Source organism: Colobus angolensis, unplaced genomic scaffold (assembly GCF_000951035.1).
Source record: "Colobus angolensis palliatus isolate OR3802 unplaced genomic scaffold, Cang.pa_1.0 Scaffold652, whole genome shotgun sequence".
Lineage (NCBI taxonomy): Eukaryota > Metazoa > Chordata > Mammalia > Primates > Cercopithecidae > Colobus > Colobus angolensis.
Genome location: NW_012120177.1, coordinates 488,788 through 511,240, shown reverse-complemented (window position 1 = coordinate 511,240; position 22,453 = coordinate 488,788). Strand labels below are relative to the sequence as shown.

The following is a 22,453-nucleotide window of genomic DNA, read 5'->3' as shown; positions in this document are numbered from 1 at the left end:
GAAAATGCTTAGAATATGGGCAAATTCCTCAGAAGGTTCACCAGTGTTCTTATTTCTACTTACTTGTTGCTCTCCTGGGTGCGAATGTGTGAAATGTGTGAAATGTGTGTCACGCTGTATTTCTATGAGAACATAAAGATTTTTACCATAAGAAAGATAATAGAGATTAGGAGAAATTTTGGAAAAGCAATCCTGAATGATTTAAACATATGAAATAATACTGAAGAGAATAAAGGGCTAAGGTTCTTGTCTGAGTAGAGGGTCTATGAATAGACCACAAGTATCTGTGAATTTGTCTCTAAATGCCAAGTTTTGGGGGTGGAGATAAGAATACCCATCATTTTCAGAAGATTTTCAAAAGGCTTAGTGACCCTGTTAAATGGAAAAAGAAGACTGGTCTAGAAGGATAAAGACTGGAGATGTATTACTGACTTGCAAGTAAATAGTGAATTTTTTTTTTTTTCAGTCAGTTCGCTCTGTCACCCAGACTGGAGTGCAGTGGCGCGATTTCAGCTCACTGCAACCTCCGCCTCTCGGGTTCAAGTGATTCTCGTGCTTCAGCCTCCTAAGTAGCTGGGATTACAGGCGTGTACCACCATGTCCGGCTAATTTTTTGTATCTTAGTGGAGACGGGGTTTCACCATGTTAGCCAGGCTGGTCTGGAACTCCTGGCCTCAAGCAATCCACCTGCCTCCATCTCCCAAAGTGCTGGGACTACAGGCCTGAGCCACCACACCTGGCAATAGTGGATTCTTAACTAAGCTCAGAATACAGGACTACAACCTAAAGAAGTAGTGAGAAAATAGATACAGTAATATCTCTGCTCTACAAAACAAATGTAACTCTCTCTCATCACAAGAGTCAGGCAGGGGGAGAAATAGAATCGATTTTAAAGGTTTAAATAGTGAGTGGGAATATATACGGCCTCTGTGCTATCACTCCCAATGCTACTCCCGTGGCAGACATCATTACCAATTTTGTCACTTTCTTATCCCTTCTTCAGGAAAACCACCACCAACTGATTGGAATTATCATATAAGATTGAGTTATTTACTATCCTTTCTTTAGAATAAATTTCATTAGTGGATTTTTTGGAAAAAAAAAAAAAACCAGGGTAAGCTGGGGTACGTATAAACTTGAGAAGTTGAAAACAAAGAGAATATATAAATGCTCATAGTAAAACATTCTGGGGAGCCACTATCAAGGATGGAATATCAGAGTGAATGACCATTATTAGGAAACAAGTGTGATGTTTCAAAAATTTTCCATATGACATTTGGTGACAAATATTTATGTAAGTTACAATAGAATATTTGACTCAAACTTATGTACCAAGTCAGAAATGAACTTAGAACACCAGTCTTTTTTTTCCCATTACCTTTGTAGTTTTAAAACAGTAGGTTTTATCATAGGAATTCCACAATCATATAAAATCTTTTGCAAATTTCTAATAATTTAAATAAACTTAAAAAGAGTTGTTCTGAATGTAGTGCTCTTCCACTTAGCTCTTCCCTCACCCATGAGGCACCTCCAGGAGCCAGAGTTTGAAAACTATCAAGTCAATACCCAATTTAGCTAATCAGGCATGGCTAATCCATTGTAGCATTCTTGCTCACTGCACCCAATTCCATCTCAGAGCTTCTGAAACTCATAAAACCACTGCCAATTGATTGAAGCTGTCAGATGACAGAAAGCCCATTTGCTACCTTATTAATCATGTCACAGACACAAGCACAATGTAATTTTTATGTGATCATATTGTAATAATTTGATGCCACAATGAATTAAATAATAAGTTGCCTAAATGGAAGATAAAATATTTATTGTTTCAAGCAATTTTAAAAAAATTTATTCCTGCCCCCTTCCTACCAGCAGCACTTCTATCTACTACTTTGCATGTAACTCACAAAGTAAGGCCTCCATTTGTGCCTGGTTTAGCTCATCTAGATAATTCTGGACAGTTTTTGAACACCCATTTTCACCTAAAACATTCCGTGGTTCTAGGACATTTGGCTGCATATTCTGCCAGCACTGACATTCTTGCCACTGCTTTGGTCTTTTTTGTTTGCCTGCTATTGCTCTGGGTTTCCTAGAATGTGTGACTAAGCATGTACATTAGGCCAGGGATCTGGCCTTGTAGCCACAGTGCATTGCACAAATTGTCAGAGAGGAAACGATCCATTTTCAGATATTGATGAGAAGAGTTAGCTCAGCCTTGCTGAGTTTTCAAAAACCCTAGCCCTGCAGAAAATCGAGTCATCCAGAAAAGTCAGTCATCCAAATGTGGAACCCTTCACCCAGGGCTTCTTGAAGGGATTCTAGTGCCCACACAGATCTAGAGGATACACTCCATGGACCACACCCTGTGTCCTGTCCCCTGATCAGGAGCAATCTGGTTGCTAGGGAGCCAAGGGCACTCTCCAGGAGAAAAAGTCCCTAACGGTAACATGTTTGCTAGGGAATGTGCAAAGTGGACCCGTTTGGGTCACAGTGTGGTGTTTTCTGGTCTAACGACACATATGAAAGCCTTACACAGTTTTAGAACCAGCTGAGGAAAGGGCTTTCTTGCCTTCCACAGTACACCTAGCATCCTATTGGTGACACCCAGCAGTCACCAATAAATAGAGGATGTCAGGTCGGTGTCTGACTCCCCTCACTGGAATCTCACCCTTCTATATGTACAAATACAGTTACCAGACTCCTGTACTTTTTTTTTTTTTTTGAGACAGAGTCTTGATCTGTCTCCCAAACTGGAGTACAGTGGCTTGATCTCAGCTCACTGCAACCTCCGCTTCCCAGGTTCAAGCGATTCTCCTGCATCACCCTCGCTAGTAGCTGAGACTACAAGCATGTGCCACCAGGTCTAGCTAATGTTTTTGTATTTTTAGTAGAGACGGGGCTTCACTATGTTGGCCAGGCTGGTCTTGAACTCCTGACCTCAAGTTCTCTGCCCGCCTTGGCTTCCCAAAGTGCTGGGATTACAGATGTGATCCACCACAGCTGGGCTTTACTTTTTCTTCTTGATCTTGTTTCAAATGATACATATGTCTGTCTAAAGACAGCACATTCAGACATACAGCCTTTTCTCCTGCTGAGCTTAGATTTTGGAGAAAACCAGGGCAAGGGAAACTGAATATGATTTTTTTTAACTCACAAGACGAACCTCATTTTTTAAATTGTTATAAAATTATTGATTCGCTTTATTGTTTGATTTCCATTTTTTACGTTCCGGGCTCCCAGAGTCCTGGGAGACCAAGAAGTATTTTCACAGTGTTACTGTGAGTTTACTTCCTGATCATTGCGGAAACAGGGATAGCTTTTTCCGACATTTAGACTCAGGCAGTTGGGAGCCTTGCACAGGGCAATACGAAACTATTATTCATTGTATGTTGGGTGGTTGTTTTGTTTTGGTTTTCTTCATTTTGTTAATTTGTAAGGTAAATTTCCTGAGGCCTACGGTTGGGTTTGTCAGGGCCAGGAACTTGAATGGAGAAGTGCAAGCTGGTGGCTCACAATTTGCCAGTTTTCACAGGGATTGTGGTTGCTAGACTTTCCTTAAAACTTGGAAGAGCCAGCAGCCCCGGCCCAGGTGTCTTCAGGGCAGCAATCTGTTGAAGGCAACGTGCTCTCCAATTTTCTGCAGTCGCTATCCCACTTGTTTCTATCATTAGCAATTACCTGTCTGGCTCCAGGAAGCATTTGAGTCTGCTACTTCTGATCAGAGCAGGAAGCTCACGCCTAGGAAATGCCATCACAGGACAGATAAATTTTCCCAGGTTTCTGCAGGCACCAGGCTTCAGACTGCCCCAGGTAAGACACATGTGTACCTGTAGGCCCAACACAAGACCACTCACTAGGCCTTCCTCAATTCTACACTTGCTTCTCTAGTTGCTTGGTTTTGATATTTTCTCTATTTTTTCCCCTCCAGGATACCCTTGTTAGGTTTTTTTAAACCAGATTTTACTCTCTAAGAGTGTTTGGGGAGGGAGAAAGAGAAAAACAAACACTAAGTCCTACTGTCCCCAAGTTTCCTATGGGTTGGTTTGGGGAAAAATTATAGTGAGAAAAATTTTTTTCCCACTCTATTCGATACATCTCCTTCCATGGGTTAAAATGTCAGTTCTAACTCCCTTTTAGATACTTGAGTCTCCAGCCACCCTCCCCACTGTTAGGTGGACTTCTGCCATCTGAAGCAGCAGACACCGCACTTAACCCTGCAAAATGTATTACTGGAGAAGATGTAGTTAGATATGCAGAAGGCACTAATTAGCACCTTTATTGGCTTAGAAAGCATTTTTTATTTTGGTTTTCCTAAGCATTTCTGACTGATTCATGGAAGACATTTGGTTCTTTGGAATATCGTCCAATAGACTAATCAAATTACATGTTTGCAGGGCTCTAAAATAATAGCATTCTACAGCTTTCTGTAGATTTAACTCCTGCATGACTAGGACACTTAGTAGAGGCAGTCAGCAGCATTTGTCTCAGTTGTCAAATTATTAATCTATATTCTTATTTAAAAGAAAGTCTCTTATACTCTGCTGCCACTCATGCTCAATACCTTAAAGCCTATTGGAATACTTTGCTCTTTTTCACCCACTTATCTGTTTATTTCCAGATAATCGTTGACCCTTCCTCCTCATTCCACTGCTGCCCCCTATTGTAAACCCTCGTCACCTCAAGCCTGAGTTCATTGTAACTTCTTCCCAACGTGTTCCCTCTCCCCACTGCCAGGATAAACACTGCCTCTGTCATTCCTCTTCTCACTACAGTGAGTTCAGGACTCACTATAATAGAGCTGGCAAACGTGTAACATGCTTGCTTCAACTCCCTCAACACCACACCTGTGACAGTTACCACTAATTTTTATCACAAATTATTCATGACCTTCTCAGGTAAACAAAGATATAGTGTCAAAATCCTGCTCAGCCCAGACCACAAGTACAACTACCTTTCTATTTGAACCAGAACCTGAGATGACACTCTAGTGTCATCTCAGCCCTAAGACGTCAAGTGTTATTCCCTCTTTCTGGATTTTAAAACATTTATAATACGACCTCATCCTATCTAACAGAAACATTTCTACCATTGCTCCCTAGCATGAAACCGTTTCTTTCATCTGATCACCTTCCATGTGTTTTTCTGTACATATTTAGCTTTCTTCTCATTTCTGTGCCTTTGTTCAAACCTCTGTTGCTTCCAGCAAATTAATTTTCCTTGCTTTGCCTCTTTGTTTTTTAAAAACCATATCCCTCTTTCATTTACTAGTTTCAGTCTCACCTCTTTTGAGACGACTTCCCAGCCTGACAACATCTTCATTATGTTTTATTGAGATCCTTTTGTCAACTAACTTTGGGGAAATCAGATAATTTACAGATGATTCTGTCTCAGTGGGGTTTATAATTTTGTCAGTGAAATGGATGATATCCCTAACAATTTGAGGCAGCACTGGCCAAGAGCCACGTGGGTGGAACCCAAAACGCATGTTAGTGGTTGTCAGAAGAAAGATTCAATATCAGTGCAGAAGTCAGGAAGGGTCTTATGGAGAATATGGTACCTGGGTCAGATCTCAAAAGAAGGAGAGGAGAACACAACAGGAAAGACTTTAAGACAGGAGGAACTGATTGAAGAAAGATAAAGAACTAGGAATATAATGATAAAGAATAAGACTAGAGGGTCTTGTAGAAAAGTTGGTGTAGGTTACATTTGAATTACAATGATCCTGGACAGTTTGAGTGGCATTCTGGAGAGCAAGAATCATATATTTTACATCGTTGCTCCCTTTACCTAAAACAGATCATTGTTATGAATATTGTCACCTGACAAGCAGTAAGAGAACATCTGTTATGTTTACTTGGATTTACTTTGACTTTTTCTTATAATACAGACCAGAAAATTTAGATTTTTTTATTTTATAAGTTCCTATTCTGAAACAAGTTCCTTTTGAAAAGAAATTAGTTTATTCTTCTGGGACCTCTCTGGGAATGGGAGAAGAAATAACTAAATATAAAATAGACAAATGAATTAACCACCTATCAAGTAGTAACTGGCACCAAGCATATCTTTGACAGAAACTGTCTTTTTGCTGTAGGAGTGACTTCTAGTCTTTTCACTCACAGTTATGCTTGGATGTGTTGTTAAACAAGTGCTAATTATATAAACCTACATGTTAAAATGTGCACTCATTGTATGTATCTTATCCTTGCATTATAATGACAATGCACTCTCACTCGCATCATAATCCTTGCATTATAATGACAATGCATATCTCAGCCAGATAGCACCGATGTTTAATTCGTTTGCTGATGGTGGGAAAGAGTTTGCTATAAACCAGATACTCTCTCTAGGCTTTCTTTCTTTCTTTCTTTCTTTCTTTCTTTCTTTCTTTCTTTCTTTCTTTCTTTCTTTCTTTCTTTCTTTCTTTCTTTTCTTTTTTTTTTAATACAAAGCTTTAATATGGAATCCGAGATTAAGAATGAATTTGCAGCCTGGGAAGAGGGACCTTAACATCCATAATCATGGGCTCTTTAACACCACTATTGACCTAAAAAAGACTGTGAATGTTCTATCTTGTGTTTGTGGTTATAGGAAGGTCTGTGGATCCATATTCAGCCCAAACTGAAACTCAGATATGTTTGCTTGTGTAGTTGGTGACCACGAAGAAGAGTTAATCTACCCACAGAGGTGGTAGTTCTTGGAAAGGGAAAAGAGAAAGAAGTTGAAGGATGCCCATGAGGCACTTCCCTGTAAGTCATCCAGGTGCCCTGAACAGACAACGCCCTGGAGATAAGACTGTCAGATCACTCAGCTAAGATGCCCTAACGTTTGCCAGAAGACAGAGCAGAAGATGAGAGTCCATCCTTTGGGAAGTGCTTCAGCGAGACTCAGAATGTAAGCAGCAAGGGCAGTTGTCCAACCTTTTGCAGTTATTGAAATTCATATAGAAAGAAGGGGCACAGGAAGGCATCTGTCATAGCTAAAGGGAGAAACTCAAATCATTTCTATCAGCAAATGAGCTTGGGTAAGCAATGTTTTATTGGAAGTGATTTCAATACCCCAAGAGGAGAAGTCTCAAGACAACAGGTCCAGTCTCTGCCCACAGCTTCAGGAAGGCCAGGGGAAAGTACCATATGCCTCAGTACATCTCAGCCAGCAATCATTCCCATCATACCTGGCTGCAACAGCTTCATCTCCTGAAGAGAAAATCTCCTCTGCCTTCACTTTTCTTGCAGTTGTTATTTCAATTAACTGCTCCCTTTCACCTCTTAACGCCTCAAAGCAGTTTTCTGTTTTCTGTCTCCAATTCTTCTACTACCATTCCCACTTGCAAGCTATACAGTCTTCTTCCCACCTTTCCTCTGAAATAACTCTTCTCAAGGTTACGGTATCATTCCTGCTCATACATAATCAATTAACAATAGCTGATAGGATTGATCACTCCTATCGTGACACACTGATTTCACTTGCTTTCAGACTCTTCTCTTTTGGTTGTCTTCTTACCTCATTACCTATCTCTTCTCATTTGCTGGTCCTTCACATCTTCCTGGCCTCCTCTTTGTCTGCAGGTACTTGTGTGTTCTTCTGTCTCTAAACACATCTACCCATCAACTAGTCCCAAATGTATATATCTATTCCTGGACCTTTCCTCTGAACTCCAGATTTGTATTTCCAACTACCTACTCAATAGTATCTTCTTGGATATCTATTAAGCATTTGAATCACAACAAGCCTAAAATTGAATTTCCTATCTCTGAAGCAAAGCCTTCTCCTTCTATTGTTTTTCCCATCCCAATAAATTGCCACTCATTCTTCCAGATGCTTGGGCAACATTTTTTGCAGTCATCTTTGAGTTCTTTCTTTCTTTGATATCCCACATTCATTTCACCAGCACATGCTGCCCTATCTACATTTCAAACAGAACCAGAATCCAACATTTCTACAACAATTGCTACTCGCCTGGTATATAGCCCCATCCTCTCTCCTCTGGATTACTGTATTAACCTCTGAATTGGGATCCCTGCTTCAACCTTTTCCAACCTCCTCCTCCCATAGCCAACTCTGTGAACAGCAGCTAAAATTGTTCTTTTAAAAAGAACCAAGATAATACCACATATTTGTAACACTTTGAAGGGTTCCCTTGTGACACTGAATAAGAGTCAAAATACTTACAGGGATATACATAGCCCTAAATGATTTGGCTTCTGGATAGTTCTTTGACCCCTAGCCCTCTACTCTCATCTTTGCTCACTTAACTGAAACCATTCAGGCACCCTTGCTATTCCTAGAACATAGAGGACCTACTCCTGCCCCCTGGCTTTGCATATGCCATCTTATTTGCCTGAAATAGCTCATCCCCAGATAACAAATGTTCCCCTCCTTCACTTCTTTCAGGTAGCTGCTGAAAGGTAACCTTATTAGAGATGCCTTTCCTCATCATCCATCCTCCTAGCATATTACATTTGTATTTATTTGTATATTGCCTCTATCACCATTGCATCTATTTTCTTTAGCATTCTCAGTCCTAACTGAATGCCTCATTTATAGGAGGCAATCAACACATATTTGCTAAATACTGAAGAGAGGAATAAAAGGGGTTCTGTCAGAAATTTTGTGTTCCTGTGGGCAAGGAAATAGAGCTGATGTCATGTTTGTTCTTCAGTCTCCAGTCTCCAGCCTAAGTTTAAGGCTCAAGGAGAGATATGGCCTATAGGAAGAAGTTGAAAAATTACTTTCATCATGGGTTTTATGCGACAAAAAATACTAGTAATGCTGCCTAAATCTCCAGATGATAGTCATGTAGTATAATGGACATGAGTATTTCTTTTTTTTTTGAGACAGAGTCTTGCTCTGTTGCCCAGGTTGGAGTGCAGTAGCACAATCTCCGCTCACTGCAACCTCTACCTCCAGGGTTCAAGCAATTCTTCTGCCTCAGCCTCCTGAGTAGCTGGGACTACAGGTGTGCACCACCATACCAGGCTAATTTTTTTTTGTATTTTTAGTAGAGACAGGTTTTTGCCATGTTGGCCAGGCTGGTTGCAAACTCCTAGCCTCAAGTGATCTGCCCACCTCGACTTCCCAAAGTGCTGGGATTACAGGCGTGGGCAACTGTCTGGCCATGAAATATGAGTGTTTCCATACAAATTCTGCAATAAATAGGGCTCCATAAAAGGCAATGATGGTGGTTCCCAGAGGAGCAGAAGAAGAATATGATGCTCAGAAAGTATTGAAATGACTTATCTATGTGGTGATACCAAGAGGATTCTATTGGAGTAGTAGCAGGGGCAGTGGAAGGGAGCTCATTTATGAAAATATTTGAGATAGCTAATAACTCCCAGAAATACTTAAGGGGAGATATTTAGCAGATAGACCTTGTGTCACCAAGAAGGGGGCAATAATCCAGCAAATTTTAGGTACCAATGTTATTGTAACCAAATTTGTACCTACGGACTCGTGAAAATTGAGGCAAATTTTAGTTATAGGAGTTATTTATAGGTTAATTTCAGCATAGCTTTATACTTCTTTGTTACTATTAGAACTGTTTCTTAGTAGTAATTTTTCTTTGAATTAAAATCTACTCTATGTGCCTCTATATTTTAGTCGCATTAAAACCTTAAATTTAGAGAGCATTCTTTTCTGCCACCCAAAATTGGCTCACAGAAGTAAGGAAAAGTTAGAGATAAACTTAATGACAGTTGATTTACACCAGTGTACAGTCATTGGAGGTATGCTAGTTTCTGGTTAAAAGAGCAGGAACTTTTAAATCAGACAGACTTGAATTCAAATCATCTCTATCTTTTACTGGGGGTGAAAAATACCTCCTTTTGAGGTGAGAATATACGCAAGATCTACTCTTTCAGACAATGTTAAGTACAAACTACATTATTCTAACATAGTCATCACGCTGTACTTAAGGTCTCTAGAACCTAGTCATCTTATAACTGCAAGTTTATACCCTTTGACCAACTTTATGTATCTTTTTAAAGCTATGAATATAGACACTTGACTGATATAAAAAAAAAGGTTGGTATTGTACCACATCAAAACAATTGAACTCCAGAGGACTGTGTTGTGGTCCCAAAGGGCTGATGCATAAGAATCAGAAGGCCTGGAGGGAGAAATGCCAGTGACTCACCCACATTGCCCATGCTTTGACTTTTCCAACAGGGATGTGTATACAGGGTGTCTTAGTCTATTTTCTGCTGCTATAACACAATAGCGCAGACTGAGTAATTCATAAAGAAAAGAAGTTTATTTGACTCACAGCTGTGGAGGCTGGGAAGTCCAAGATCAAGTGGCTGCATCTGGTGAGGGCCTTCTTGCTGTGTAATTCCATGGTGGAAGGCAGAGGATAAGCAAGCACACAAGAGAGAGAAAATGGGGACCAAACCCATCCTTTTGTCAGGAGCCCACTCCCGTGATAATTAACCCAATACTGTGATAAATAACTCACTCCAGGATAACGGCATTAAATTCATAAAGGCAGAGTCCTCACAACCTAATTACCTATCAAAAGTCTCACTTTTCAATACTGTCACAATGGTGATTAAGTTTCAACATGAGTTTTGGAGGGGACACTGAAACCACAGCACAGGGCTTTCCTCCCAGGGGTTTCCATGCATAACATGTGTAGTACATGTTATTAGTCTTCTAGAGGGGAAGCATGACTGTACAGACAGAGAGATCTAAGCTGAAATCTCAATTCCCATACCTACTAACTGGATGGATTTTGTTAAGTTACTTTACCTTTCTGACCTCATTTTCCTCCATGTAATATTCACCTCAAAGGTGGTTTGTTAAGCAAGATAATATATATATAGTATCTAGCATGTGCATCCTCAATATGCATTAATTTTCTTCCTCTCCCAGTTCTACTGATTAAGAGGCTGAAGTGCCAAGGGCTTTACCTGGCTTAATGGTGGCAAACAAGATACAAAATGGGCCAACCAGATTCCCGCTTAATAAAAATGAGATTTGAGATTTTAGGTAGCTGCAGATGAGCATGACAGCCAGAGAGTCACCATAAAAGGCCAAGCCCCATGTTGGCCATCATAGAACCCAGGAGGAAACCAGGAACAGGACCACTAAAGCCTTATCCCAACTACCTATGTTATTTGGGCCCAGGCCAAGGGCTGAAGACTCACTAGAATGCTTTCTATGGAAGGCATTCGGTCACCTGTAAGATGAAGACACTTAGATCTTGCTGCTACCTTAGTGTACAAAGCCTCATAAGTGATTAATAAGGAAACCAGCCTTAGAATGAATTCTAGTTAGTTGACTAGAGTCCCCTGGAATTTCATGTCCACCTGGAACCTCAGAATGTGCTGTTATTTGGAAATAGGGTCTTTGTGGATAGTTAATTAGTTAAGATGAGATCATACTGGATTACACTGGATCCTTAATCCAATGACTGATGTCCTTATAAGAAGAGGAAAAGACACACAAGGAGAAGAGGCCATGTAGAGATGAAGTCATAGAAAGGAGTTATGTAGCTGCAAGCCAACGGACACTGAGGATTGCCAGAGGCTACCAGAAACTAGAAAGAAACCAGGAGGGATTCTTCCCTAGAACTTTCAGAGGGAGATCAGTCTTGGTGACACCTTGATTTTGGGCTTCCAGACTCCATAACTGTGAAAGAATATATTTCTGTTGTTAAAACAACAGAACTTGGTGCTTAAAAGGCAAGAAGTTTGTGATAATTTGTTACTGCTGCCCTAGGAAATTCATGTTCCACTCTATATCTTATCAGTATTTTATGAGTTTTGACAGGATTTTCCCTCCGATAGTGACTTCTTTTCTTCCTCCTCTTTGGGTCCTTTACATCTCCACAGTTTTTCTCCTTTTCACCTTTGCCATGACCTTCAGGTCCCCAGTTTCTGGAACTGTTCTAGCATCCACCCTTCTCAGTGTGTCTCTCAGCTCCCCCAAGCTCAGTGCAGCTCTCTCATCATGGCTGAAGTCAGCACGCAGCGGGGCTGATATTAATAGAAGGCTGGGCCTCCATTCCTCCACCTGCCTCTAACCAGCTGTGACCAACAATCATGGCACTTGACCACTCTGTACCCCAAATTCCTCATCTGCAAAAAACAAAAAGACAAAACCAACCATGCTACCACACAGGCCGTGGAGTTTAAAATATGATCGATGAGAAAGAGCCTTGTACAAGCAAAGGCTCAATTAAACGTGTAAGAAGCTATTCCATTATTATTAAAAAGCTTGCTGAAGATAAAGGACCTGGCAAATCGAGACTGTGTTTCTGATCTCAGAGCCATATCACTATCCCAATTTTCCTCCAGGTCTTTACTTAATGTCTGTGCCTTTCCAGTTCATTGACTTGGTTCAGAAGAGGAAGGGCTGTGATTTGTCTTTAATTTCTGGGAAGTGAAGCTTTTAGTATAGTTACTGATGACCCTAGTACCAGTGCCAGGCCTCTCAATACAACCGGGGCAAGAGAAAACACCAGGGGGATATGAAATGCTGGCTATATTTCTTAAGTTTTTGCTTTTCCTTGAGTCTGCACCATTATGAGCAGAGAAGTACTTACATTTGATTTATTGGCAAAAATCTTTACAGTATTTGGCATCATGGAACTTTTATATTAGAAAAAATAAAGAAGGTTTGTGAAAAGGGAAATTTCAATGATACATATAGGTTTTCTTTTAAAGGTAGTGAAAAATTCGAAATTTAAACTGATTTGTAGCCAATCATCAATCTTAATGTAAGACTGCAGTAGAGGAAGTGAAATAACTAAAACCAGCAAAGTAAGTGACTATTAGACTAATAATTTTTTCATCTAACCATTAAGTTCCTAATTTATGCCATTTTTTCACACAAATTCTTCATAATATTTCATCCATTTTGAAGCATACTTTTTCACATTTTTAACACCTGTGAAATCAAGATACGTCTTACAGTCAATATTGCCTTTTATTTGTAACTGCCAGGTTTTCTTTTTCCTAAAATATGAATGCATTTTATAACTGAAGGGTCTTAGATTCTATAAAATAAGGTATTGCATTTAATGAAGGTGGAAACTGTGAGTCCTGTAATTAAATTTCTTTTTATTTTTATAATGCTTTTATCAAACCTCAGTGAAACAAGTGTGATACATTTTCTCCTTCAGAAATTCTTGTACTTTTTGCTTTAGAATTCAGACATTTATTCTTCTCGCGAACAAGTGCATTATTAGAAAGAGGGAATGTAAGTGCAATTTTGAGACCAAAGAATAGAAAAAAAAACTAGATTCAGAAATAAAAGTATAATACAGGATGGGGAAAATGAAACAATTTCATTTTCATAATTACATCCTTGCAAATGTCTTCATAGAACCCAGTGAGTTTATGCTATCATCTGAGCTGTCGATAATATGGCAAAGGCCTGGGTTCAGCCCTTAACCTGCTGCTGGGGAAGCACCTATCATTTTTGTCGCAGTTGTATGTCAAGTGAAGGGATTGAACTGGGTAGTTTTGAGGGCTGATCATTTCTAGAAGCCTCTGATAATTCTCATTTTAAGAAGATTTATTCACATTGATATTTTAATATATCTTCTACTCAGCTTCGCAAAGCGTAACTGCTTCTCTTGTCTTACCAGTGCGGTCAATGACTCGTTGAAAGTTTTCATTTGCAGAGACACTGTAAAGAAACAAAAGTATTGTGAGTCAAAGTGTGTAAATAAATTATACTAAATTACTTTTTAATTAAACAGATGAGAGCAAATGCAGAGTTAGGTTTTAGTAAAAGAGGACTTTCAGAAACCAATAAACAGTCAGGGACTAAAGTAGTATTTTATTTTGTAGTTTTAAACTGATACATAGTTTTTACAATAATAGGGTAATACTTCAATTACAATTAAAATGAAAATCCCTACACATCCCCTACCTTGCCCAGGCAGAGTTACACTCATTGTTTTCATGGATCTTTGCAAGAGAAATGTACAAGGCACGCGCGCACACACACACACACACACACACACACACAAACAAAGACTTACAAGAATCCAGAGTCCAGCCACTGCTGAATACTTTCTTGCTTGGAATCTTCTACAAGTAAGAAAGAACAGATCTGTTAGTCAAAGCACAACCAGCTAAAAGGATGCTACCCTGTTTACTCAGCCACTACTCAGTTGCTCTATTTCCCACGTATTTAGTCACATGTTTCCTTCCATAAGCATATTCATTTTTTTTCCTGAAGGCAAAACCTCCTGTTTTCCATGATCAGCCTTTCCTGAGAATGAAGTGTAAACTTGTCAAAAGACTGTAACTTAAAAAAAAAGAAAATGTGAGAGTGAAGAAAAATAAACCACTGAAGAGCAAGAGATGTTAGAATAATTTTTAAATTACCTGGTGTGAATACAAAGGGTGAGAAAGCATAAGAGACTTTTGTCTTTCTCTTGTTGGATATAAATCACCACAGTGCCTCTCCTTATTGAATCACGACATTTACCTAAGGCAGCCAGCCAGTGATGGTTATTTGCAAGGAGTTCTCTGCCAGGTTAGAAACCAAATTTGCATTCATTCCAGGGACAAATTGCACTAGAGTCCCTGGATTGCCAAAGGCACCCTGTGTTAAAAAGGCACTAGTCTTTTAAGGTGGATCTTTATCATTGGCTCAACAAATAGTCAACAGGCAAAAAGGAGAGGATGTAAAGCAGCATTTTCTGTTAAATATTTGTTTCCATTCTGCTTGGCAACTGTGTACCCTGGGCTAATTTTGTTTGACTTTATGCTGTCAAATAGTGAGGTGCCTGAATTATCCCCCTCACAAGGTGTCAGGTGAACCATAAAAGCCAGGTAGACACAGGAGGTCCATATTGCTCTTCACTTGAACTGCTGTGAAGTTAGAATGAATTGGGCGATGGGCAAAGAAGAAAAACCATTCAACAGTTACATAATGGAGGCAGGGGGGTGCTGGAAGTATTTTCTTACTTATTACTCTTTAAATGATTAAAATTTTTGTCAATGCCTCCTACAGGACCCAACAGATCAGAGTTTTTCAATAAAATGTTTGATGACCTGAAAGAAGCCTCATGCCCAGACCCTAAACAGCTTCAAAGTCCTGGGAACTTAGGGTGAGGGATATTTGGAGTGGAAAGGAAGCAGAGTTCATTCATTAAATGGTCTACTTCTTTCAAGGAGATCTGTGTTCTGAATATCTATAACAGAAGTGAGAAGTGCCCATTTCATAAATGTTTTTGGCATCATGCCAGGAACACTGGTATATTCAAAGCCAAATACTTTTGTTCCAAAATCACCTGCCCCTGGCCAAAAGCTCCCACACCACTCACAGAAGAATGCTTTCAAATAGGCCTGAGGGTCCTTCTCACCCAGCATGGGGATGGTGAGACCCTGGCTTTCCTCCTCAGGGTCAGGGGGTAGCCGCTCATCCAGTGGAGCCCACATGCTCTTGGTGCACTTCAGGATGTCTCTCTTGCTCTTTTCCTTGCCTTCTTGAAGGTTGTCAGATCCTTGTGATTTCTGTGCCATCATAGGAGAGTAATTCTGCAAACTGACTTAAAACACACACACACACACACACACAAACCAGACACAATGAGTTCAGCTTCTGGGCTTGGCTCAGTGAAAGGGAGAAAGAAGGCAAGAATGCCTACAGTCAGATGAACAATCCAGCTTCACAGTCATACATGAATCTGGCTTACCCATCTGAGCCAAGCTCCCTGTCTCAATTTGGTGAAATGCTTCCCTCTCCATGGCAAAGCAACTGGGACTCAAGTGGCCATGTCAGTCATCAGACAACATGTACACTCTGCAGATTCGCTTTGGTGGTCTGGGATGTGGATGGAGAGCAAAGAAATTAGACTTGAGGGCACACCCAGTAAATAGCCTTCAAATTTATCCAACAGTTATATCTACAAAATTATTTTTGAGACCCAAATATTGGAGAAAAATGAGGGCTTTGGCAACAGATTCGCTTGGCTCAGTCCTATTTCTGCAACTTGTGTGGCCTTACGTAAACTATAGAACCTTTCTGCATTCCCTTATTTCTGAACTGGGGATACACTCTACTGAATTTTAACAACTTAACCTCAGTGGAATACTTACTATGTGCTAGATTCTATGCTGAATTCTATACATTCATTATTTAATTTAATTGTCAATGAAGGAAGTAATATAGTAGTCACAATTTTATGGTAAATTGAAGACTAGAGAGATTAAGTTGCATGTCCAAAGCCAAACAGCCAGCTAGGACTCAAAGCCAGGCACTGGACCTCAAGTATGTTCCTATGAGTATACTATATACCCTATACGATGGCTGGGGCAATTAAAATATTTATGAGTATATTACACACCTGGCGCAAAAAGTATCAGCTGCCCCCATTATTTAACTTGACCTTCATGAACATCCTGTAAAACTAGCAGAGTAAGAGCAAGACACAGCAGCTTAGCGCAGCAACAGAAATTGTTCAGTCTCCACAGACTATAAGCACCATGAAAACAAGGGCTGTTCTCTTACTTATTTATGTATCTCTAGAATTTAACTGTATTTTTGGCACATAGTAGGTGGTGAATCTACAAATATCAAACTAAAATAGCAAAGTGAGGTTTCAAACCACACTTTCTGATGCAATTACCTCCATGACATGCTTTAATTTGAATTTGTTTATTCTTCAGGTTTAGAGAAATGGCCAAAGAGCCAAACACTTACTTCAGTAGCATTTCTAGGATCCCTAAACGTATGCATAATCACTGATCACATGACATGTAAATCATTTCTAATCTGTTTGCAAAAGGCAAACCATTCAGATTTATTACAAATGTAAATATTTTCTTTCAAGTATAGGTGAGCATTCTAGATGGAACTGGCAGCACAATTTTCTTACCTGCTTTCTATATTCAAATTCTGTCAGGTATAAATATATACAGTTATTGTTGCAATTTTAAATTACTACAAAAATTGATGATGGCTGTCAATTTTATGTTAAAAACAAACCTTTCAATTACTTAAAAATTAAGAGAAAAATAGTTAAATCTACATTAACAGTCAATATTTTAGCCAGTTAACTTTAGGAATATCCACTGGTAGCAAATTATAAAAATTTCAATAATAATACAAGACAAAATAATGCAGATTGAATTATATTCCTAACCTTTGGAGAATTGTTTGGTATACTAGAATTCATAACATTAAACAAAATAACCTTTAAAAATCTCACTGAAATTGTAGCTATTTAGCTTCACATAGGTTTTGGGTCTTTCAAGGAAACAAATAAATCTCTTCAGCAGTGCCTTGTATCTCGTGAGCGTGAATGAAAATAACAGCATCAACACTGACAGTGCAAAATTTCACAAGAAGGAAAAACTCCAAAATTATGCTTAACAACATTCATGAAATATCAGATTCAATAAACGACCAAAAGCTTTGAATAAAACAATAACATATTACAGAAAACGTATCACAGAAAAATAAGATCCCCAAAATAATCTCACTCCTTCACTGACCTTGGCCGAAAGTGAGTTTCATTTAGAATGAATGGGAGAGTTTGCACTGTGGAGGAAACAAGAAGCTATCAAGTAGCTGATAGTACTCAAATTGCTGCTTCTGTATCACAATGACAAATTTTAAGTTAGCGACTGCTTTTTCAAATGTAACACTGGAGAAATTGTTGAATTTTTAGGTAAACGTGCTGCTTTATTTGTATGTCCCCAAACTTCCATCTTATAATGAATGACATACTTGACCTCAGCCTCCAGCCTTACACAACCAGTGAGGATATTCTCTCTGCCAGCTCTGTTGTACTTGGCCACAGAGCAGGAAAAACGCTTGCCAAAGAAAATGGGAACCCTTGCTAAAGGCAAGGGTCAGGGACCAGTTCATAAAGAAAACCTCTTTTGTTCCTTCTGTTTTAGTGGATGCCTTTCCAGCTGGTAAACAAATCTGCTTCTGGAAATGGATTTTCTGAAGCTTGTGTGGTCTTCCTTTGGCATTCACTCACTTGACCCACAGAGCAGCCCTTCGGAAAGGGACACAGATCAGGCAGCATCCTGGAATTGCTCAGTGGGTAGTCAGGGCACAAGTTATGGCATGTGACTGCCTGCAGACTTCTCTAATTAGTCCATCCACCCCAAGGGCCTTTGGGAACCCAGTTCTTGCTAATTCTTTGACTTGGCCCCAAGAGGAGTCCTCATTCTGGATCATGTCATTCCGTGCCTGGGGCATCCAGTACTTTCTCTCTCTTCAAATCCCTTCTACTCTGATTACTATGCTGTCATTTATCCTCATGTGTATACAAAACTTCTACTCACATGGGAAATTGCATATAGTATCACCTTTAACTGAAAAAAAAAGAGGATGCAAAACTGTATATGCACTAAGAACTCTATTTTGTAAAAACAAAATAAACAAATGCCTTGAAAAAGGGGGGAAAAAAGTACCAAAATGTTATCAAGGTTTAAAAATTTTTTAAATAATCAAAATCAGAAAAAAGGGCTTTGTTACATTAATTCTACCTCACATTTTCTTAAATTGAGCAAATTCATCCATACATGCTCCTTTTCACTGTGAAGCTTTAGAGCCACAGTGAAATCATAAAACTTGGTGCTTTGACACTTAAAGCAGTGACAATGATTACATTCTTGCCTTCTGAGTTATTTCACTTTTTGTATCTTTATGCAAACAGGTTTTCTTGCCAAACAGGTTGTTCATACTAGGAGAATACAGATTGTGTTTTATTTAATCTCTGTTCCCCATAGATCCCAACACCTTTGACCCAAGATAACTAATCTTTATTAGTGAATTGCTTGGTTACTTGGGAAAGGGGCATTCAGTTGGCTTTGTCAGCTTTCTTAGTTCTTATCTGGTTAAAAGAGCAAGTATTTTCAGATAACACTGGATTTTAATATCAGCTCTGCTGCTTTCTTATATCTTGGGGAAATTTTCAAACTTTTCTGATAATCTATTTTCTCATATCTATAATGAGTATGAAATAAACATCTGATGGAATTGTTAGGAAAACTTAATGGAAAATATATCCAAAACAATCATCACTCATATTGGTCAGTTTTCTTTCTTTTTCCTTCTCTTCTGTATGTTGCTTCTTGTCTTTATCCTGTCAGGAACTGTCAAGTAAAGAAGTATCACCAATCAATGCAATCATTTTTCTAATAGACAATAAATTTGACCCTGTTCATTTGTGGGTAACCTGTGTTGTCTTGAAATTACTTAGTTTGGATGATTGAGAAGTAGATGTATTTGGGAGAGTGAAAATAGAGTGTTTCTGTGACCATGAGAATGTGGATTTCCCTGAGATGAGTTAGAGGTGCTTATCAGAGTCTTGAGATTCCTTCAATTATAAACTAAATTTTAAGGTTATAATTGTAGTCTGTAGCTCCAGCCTTGGCCACCATTTCTGATTAAACTCGGTGGCCAAGGAAAGAAGTGCATAATGGGAGAACAGCCCAAGGCATTCTACAACCAAATGGATCTCTAACACCGTGTCTGCATCTCATCCATGGATCCTCATTGTCATAGCCTCTGTTCAGGCCTTCCTAAGATCTCAAATAGTGTCCAGGCTTGCCTTGTTCACCTCCCCACTTCATATAGTGACTTCCCCAAGAGCAGCATTGAAGAGAAGTCTACATAGATCCATGTGTTCCATTAAGACCTGCCGCTTTCCCAATCATGATGCCATTCATGGAAGTTTATAAAGGAAGCCTCCAGAACCCCTCCTGTTCTCAAAAAAATGATTACCACAAATCTCAGTACCACTTATATTACCTACACAAACTAAGAGACCAGTCCTGAGAGGCTGGCACTCTCAGAGAATCAACTCATCCTTCTTCCCCTGGAAGACCACAGGAGCAATCACATCATGCCGTTGGGCCATACTCTGTGGCAGTGAACATCATTTCATCTGGCCCAATCTTCCACCCTTCCTGGAGACTCTCCCAACACCTGTGCCCTCTGGAACTCATGCCCTGTCACCTACCAATATCCCTTCATCCTAACCTCTTCACTGAATGTCCCTTCATCTTCTTTCTCTGACTGAAACGGGGATATGGCTTCTCAAGCTATGGCCCTTTCATTTATTCCTTAAAAAATCTGCACTGTAGTCTTCAAGACAGTGTAAATTTCATCTATGATCTTTGTTGCTGCTTCCAAACCTTGTTTCCTCTGTCCTTTGAAGTATATGCCATCAGACTATGTAGCTATCAACATCCAGGACATTCACCTTCATTTACTGAAAATTTTAGGATGGTATTTCTATAATCTTTCTGGAAGATTTCATTATCAATGTAGATGGCTTGCCAACACCAGGTTACTCAGTTCAATGACCTGTTCACTTTCCATAATCTTTCCCTCTCTGCTTGATTCCTATGGTTTTACTTCACTGTAAGAGAACACTCTCCAAAATCCTAATTTCAAACATCCCCCATCACCTCTATTCTACTCATAGACTTTGCTTGGGCACCGTTTTTGTCCTCCTTACTGGATCATTCCCTTTACTTTACAATATACTTTAATGTGACCCACCTTAAATGTATCTTCCATGTGACCACCTTGAATCCCTCTCCAGCTCCTACCTTAGTTTTTAATGAAACCAGTGATGATTCCCAAATTCTCATTTCCAAATCTGGTCCAGCCTGTGAGTTTACTTCATACCAGGGCATTCCCATTTACTTAACATTTCCACTTGAATGTCTGTACACATTTTGTACCACACTGAATTGTTTATTCTTTCCTGGACTTCTTCACCCTCCCATATACCTGCCTTTATTCTAGTGTGCTTCATCTCAGTAAACAGGGCCACTATTCAGGCAGTTGCTTATGTCAAGAACTTATGAGTCTTCCCTGATTCCTCTATTCCTTTCATTCCACTTTAAACCACTAAAAAAAAGAAGGAGCTGATATGGTTTGGCTGTGTCCTCACCCCAATCTCATCTTGAATTATAGTTCCCATAATCCCTACATGTTGTGGGAGGGACCCGGTAGGAGGTCATTGAATCATGGAGGCAGTTACCTCCATGCTGTTCTCATGATGGTGAGTGAATTCTCATGAGACCTGTTGGCTTTTTAGGGAGCTTTCCCCCATTTTGCTCTTCACTTGTCCTTGCTGCCAGCATGGGAAGAAGGATGTGTTTGCTTCCCATTCCACTATGACTGTAAGTTTCCTGAGGCCTCCCCAGCCCTGTGGCACTGCGAGTCAATTATACCTCGTTTCTTTATAAATTACCCAGTCTCGAGTATTTCTTCAGAGCAGTGTGAGAACTGACTAACACAGGAGCCATTAAAATGTATCTCAGACCAACCACCTCCAATGCTATCAACCTAATATCAGCAGAACTCGCAGTCTCACTTGTATCACAGCAAAATGCTTTCATCTGCAGTACTATCCACACCTTCCCTTGTCTTTATAACCCACTTGAGTCAATATGCTAGTGGTCAACTTTCACTTCTTATCATTTCAGAATTTTGGGCAGCATTTGATGTCATTAACCACATCATCTTAATGAAAATAATCATTTAACTTATTTAACTTGGTTTTTTTTTTTTTTTTTTTGAGACAGAGTCTCGCTCTGTCTTCCAGGCTGGAGTGTAGTGGCCGGATCTCAGCTCACTTGCAAGCTCCGCCTCCCGGGTTCACGCCATTCTCCTGCCTCAGCCTCCCGAGTAGCTGGGACTACAGGCGCCCGCCACCTCGCCTGGCTAGTTTTTTGTATTTTTTTAGAGACGGGGTTTCACTGTGTTAGCCAGGATGGTCTCAATCTCCTGACCTCGTGATCCGCCCGTCTCGGCCTCCCAAAGTGCTGGGATTACAGGCTAACTTGGTTTTTAATATAAGCCTCTCTAAGATTTTCTCCTACCTCAAAGCTTTTTTCCTCAAGCTTTTTTGCTGATTTTCTTCTCCCCAACCTCTAAATTTTGAGTGATCTATACCTCAGTCCTAAGCCCCTTATCTTTTCTGTCTACATGCCTCCCTATATGAGTGGGGCTTTAAAGGCCCCTCTGTCATCCCATAGTTCAGTATAAATCACTGGTAAGGTACTTTCACATTGTTTTATAAGTCTGTTACACTGTGTTCCACTTATGTTTAACCATCATGGGATTTTCTTCAAGACAGAGATCTTAGCGTTTATATCATAATTGCATGGAAAATGTACTCAATGTATATTTGTTGAATGAATGACTATTTAAATGAATACCAACAAGGAACCGAGGAATACCAAAGCCAATCTGATTATAAAATAATTAAGGACTGTTTGGTATTTAGCAGTCAGACAACTTATCAGAAAGTGCACACTAACCAGAATTAGGTACACAGTATCAGAAAATATAGCATTATAGATTTGAATTAGAAAAAGTATGAGATTATACACACACAGATACATACATGCACAGACATAGACACACAGTCAAATGCACACACACACACACACACACACACAATCTTTCTCTGCAAAATTTTCTGAGTTATCACTTGATGCCTGCTTATTCTGTCATT

At 39.5% G+C, this 22,453-nt stretch overlaps 1 protein-coding gene across 1 annotated transcript in view; it reads right to left on the bottom strand.

Moving 5' to 3' along the window:
* The window catches only part of CCDC129 (coiled-coil domain containing 129), a 141,666-nt gene that overhangs the window by 73,344 nt on the left and 45,869 nt on the right, over window positions 1-22,453 (bottom strand). The window contains exons 2-4 of the mRNA XM_011925692.1: window positions 15,320-15,505; window positions 13,988-14,036; window positions 13,586-13,629 (exon numbers count right to left, since the gene is read on the bottom strand). Of these exons, the coding sequence (XP_011781082.1) occupies window positions 13,586-13,629; window positions 13,988-14,036; window positions 15,320-15,505 (279 nt within the window). The remainder of the gene's footprint in view (window positions 1-13,585; window positions 13,630-13,987; window positions 14,037-15,319; window positions 15,506-22,453) is intronic.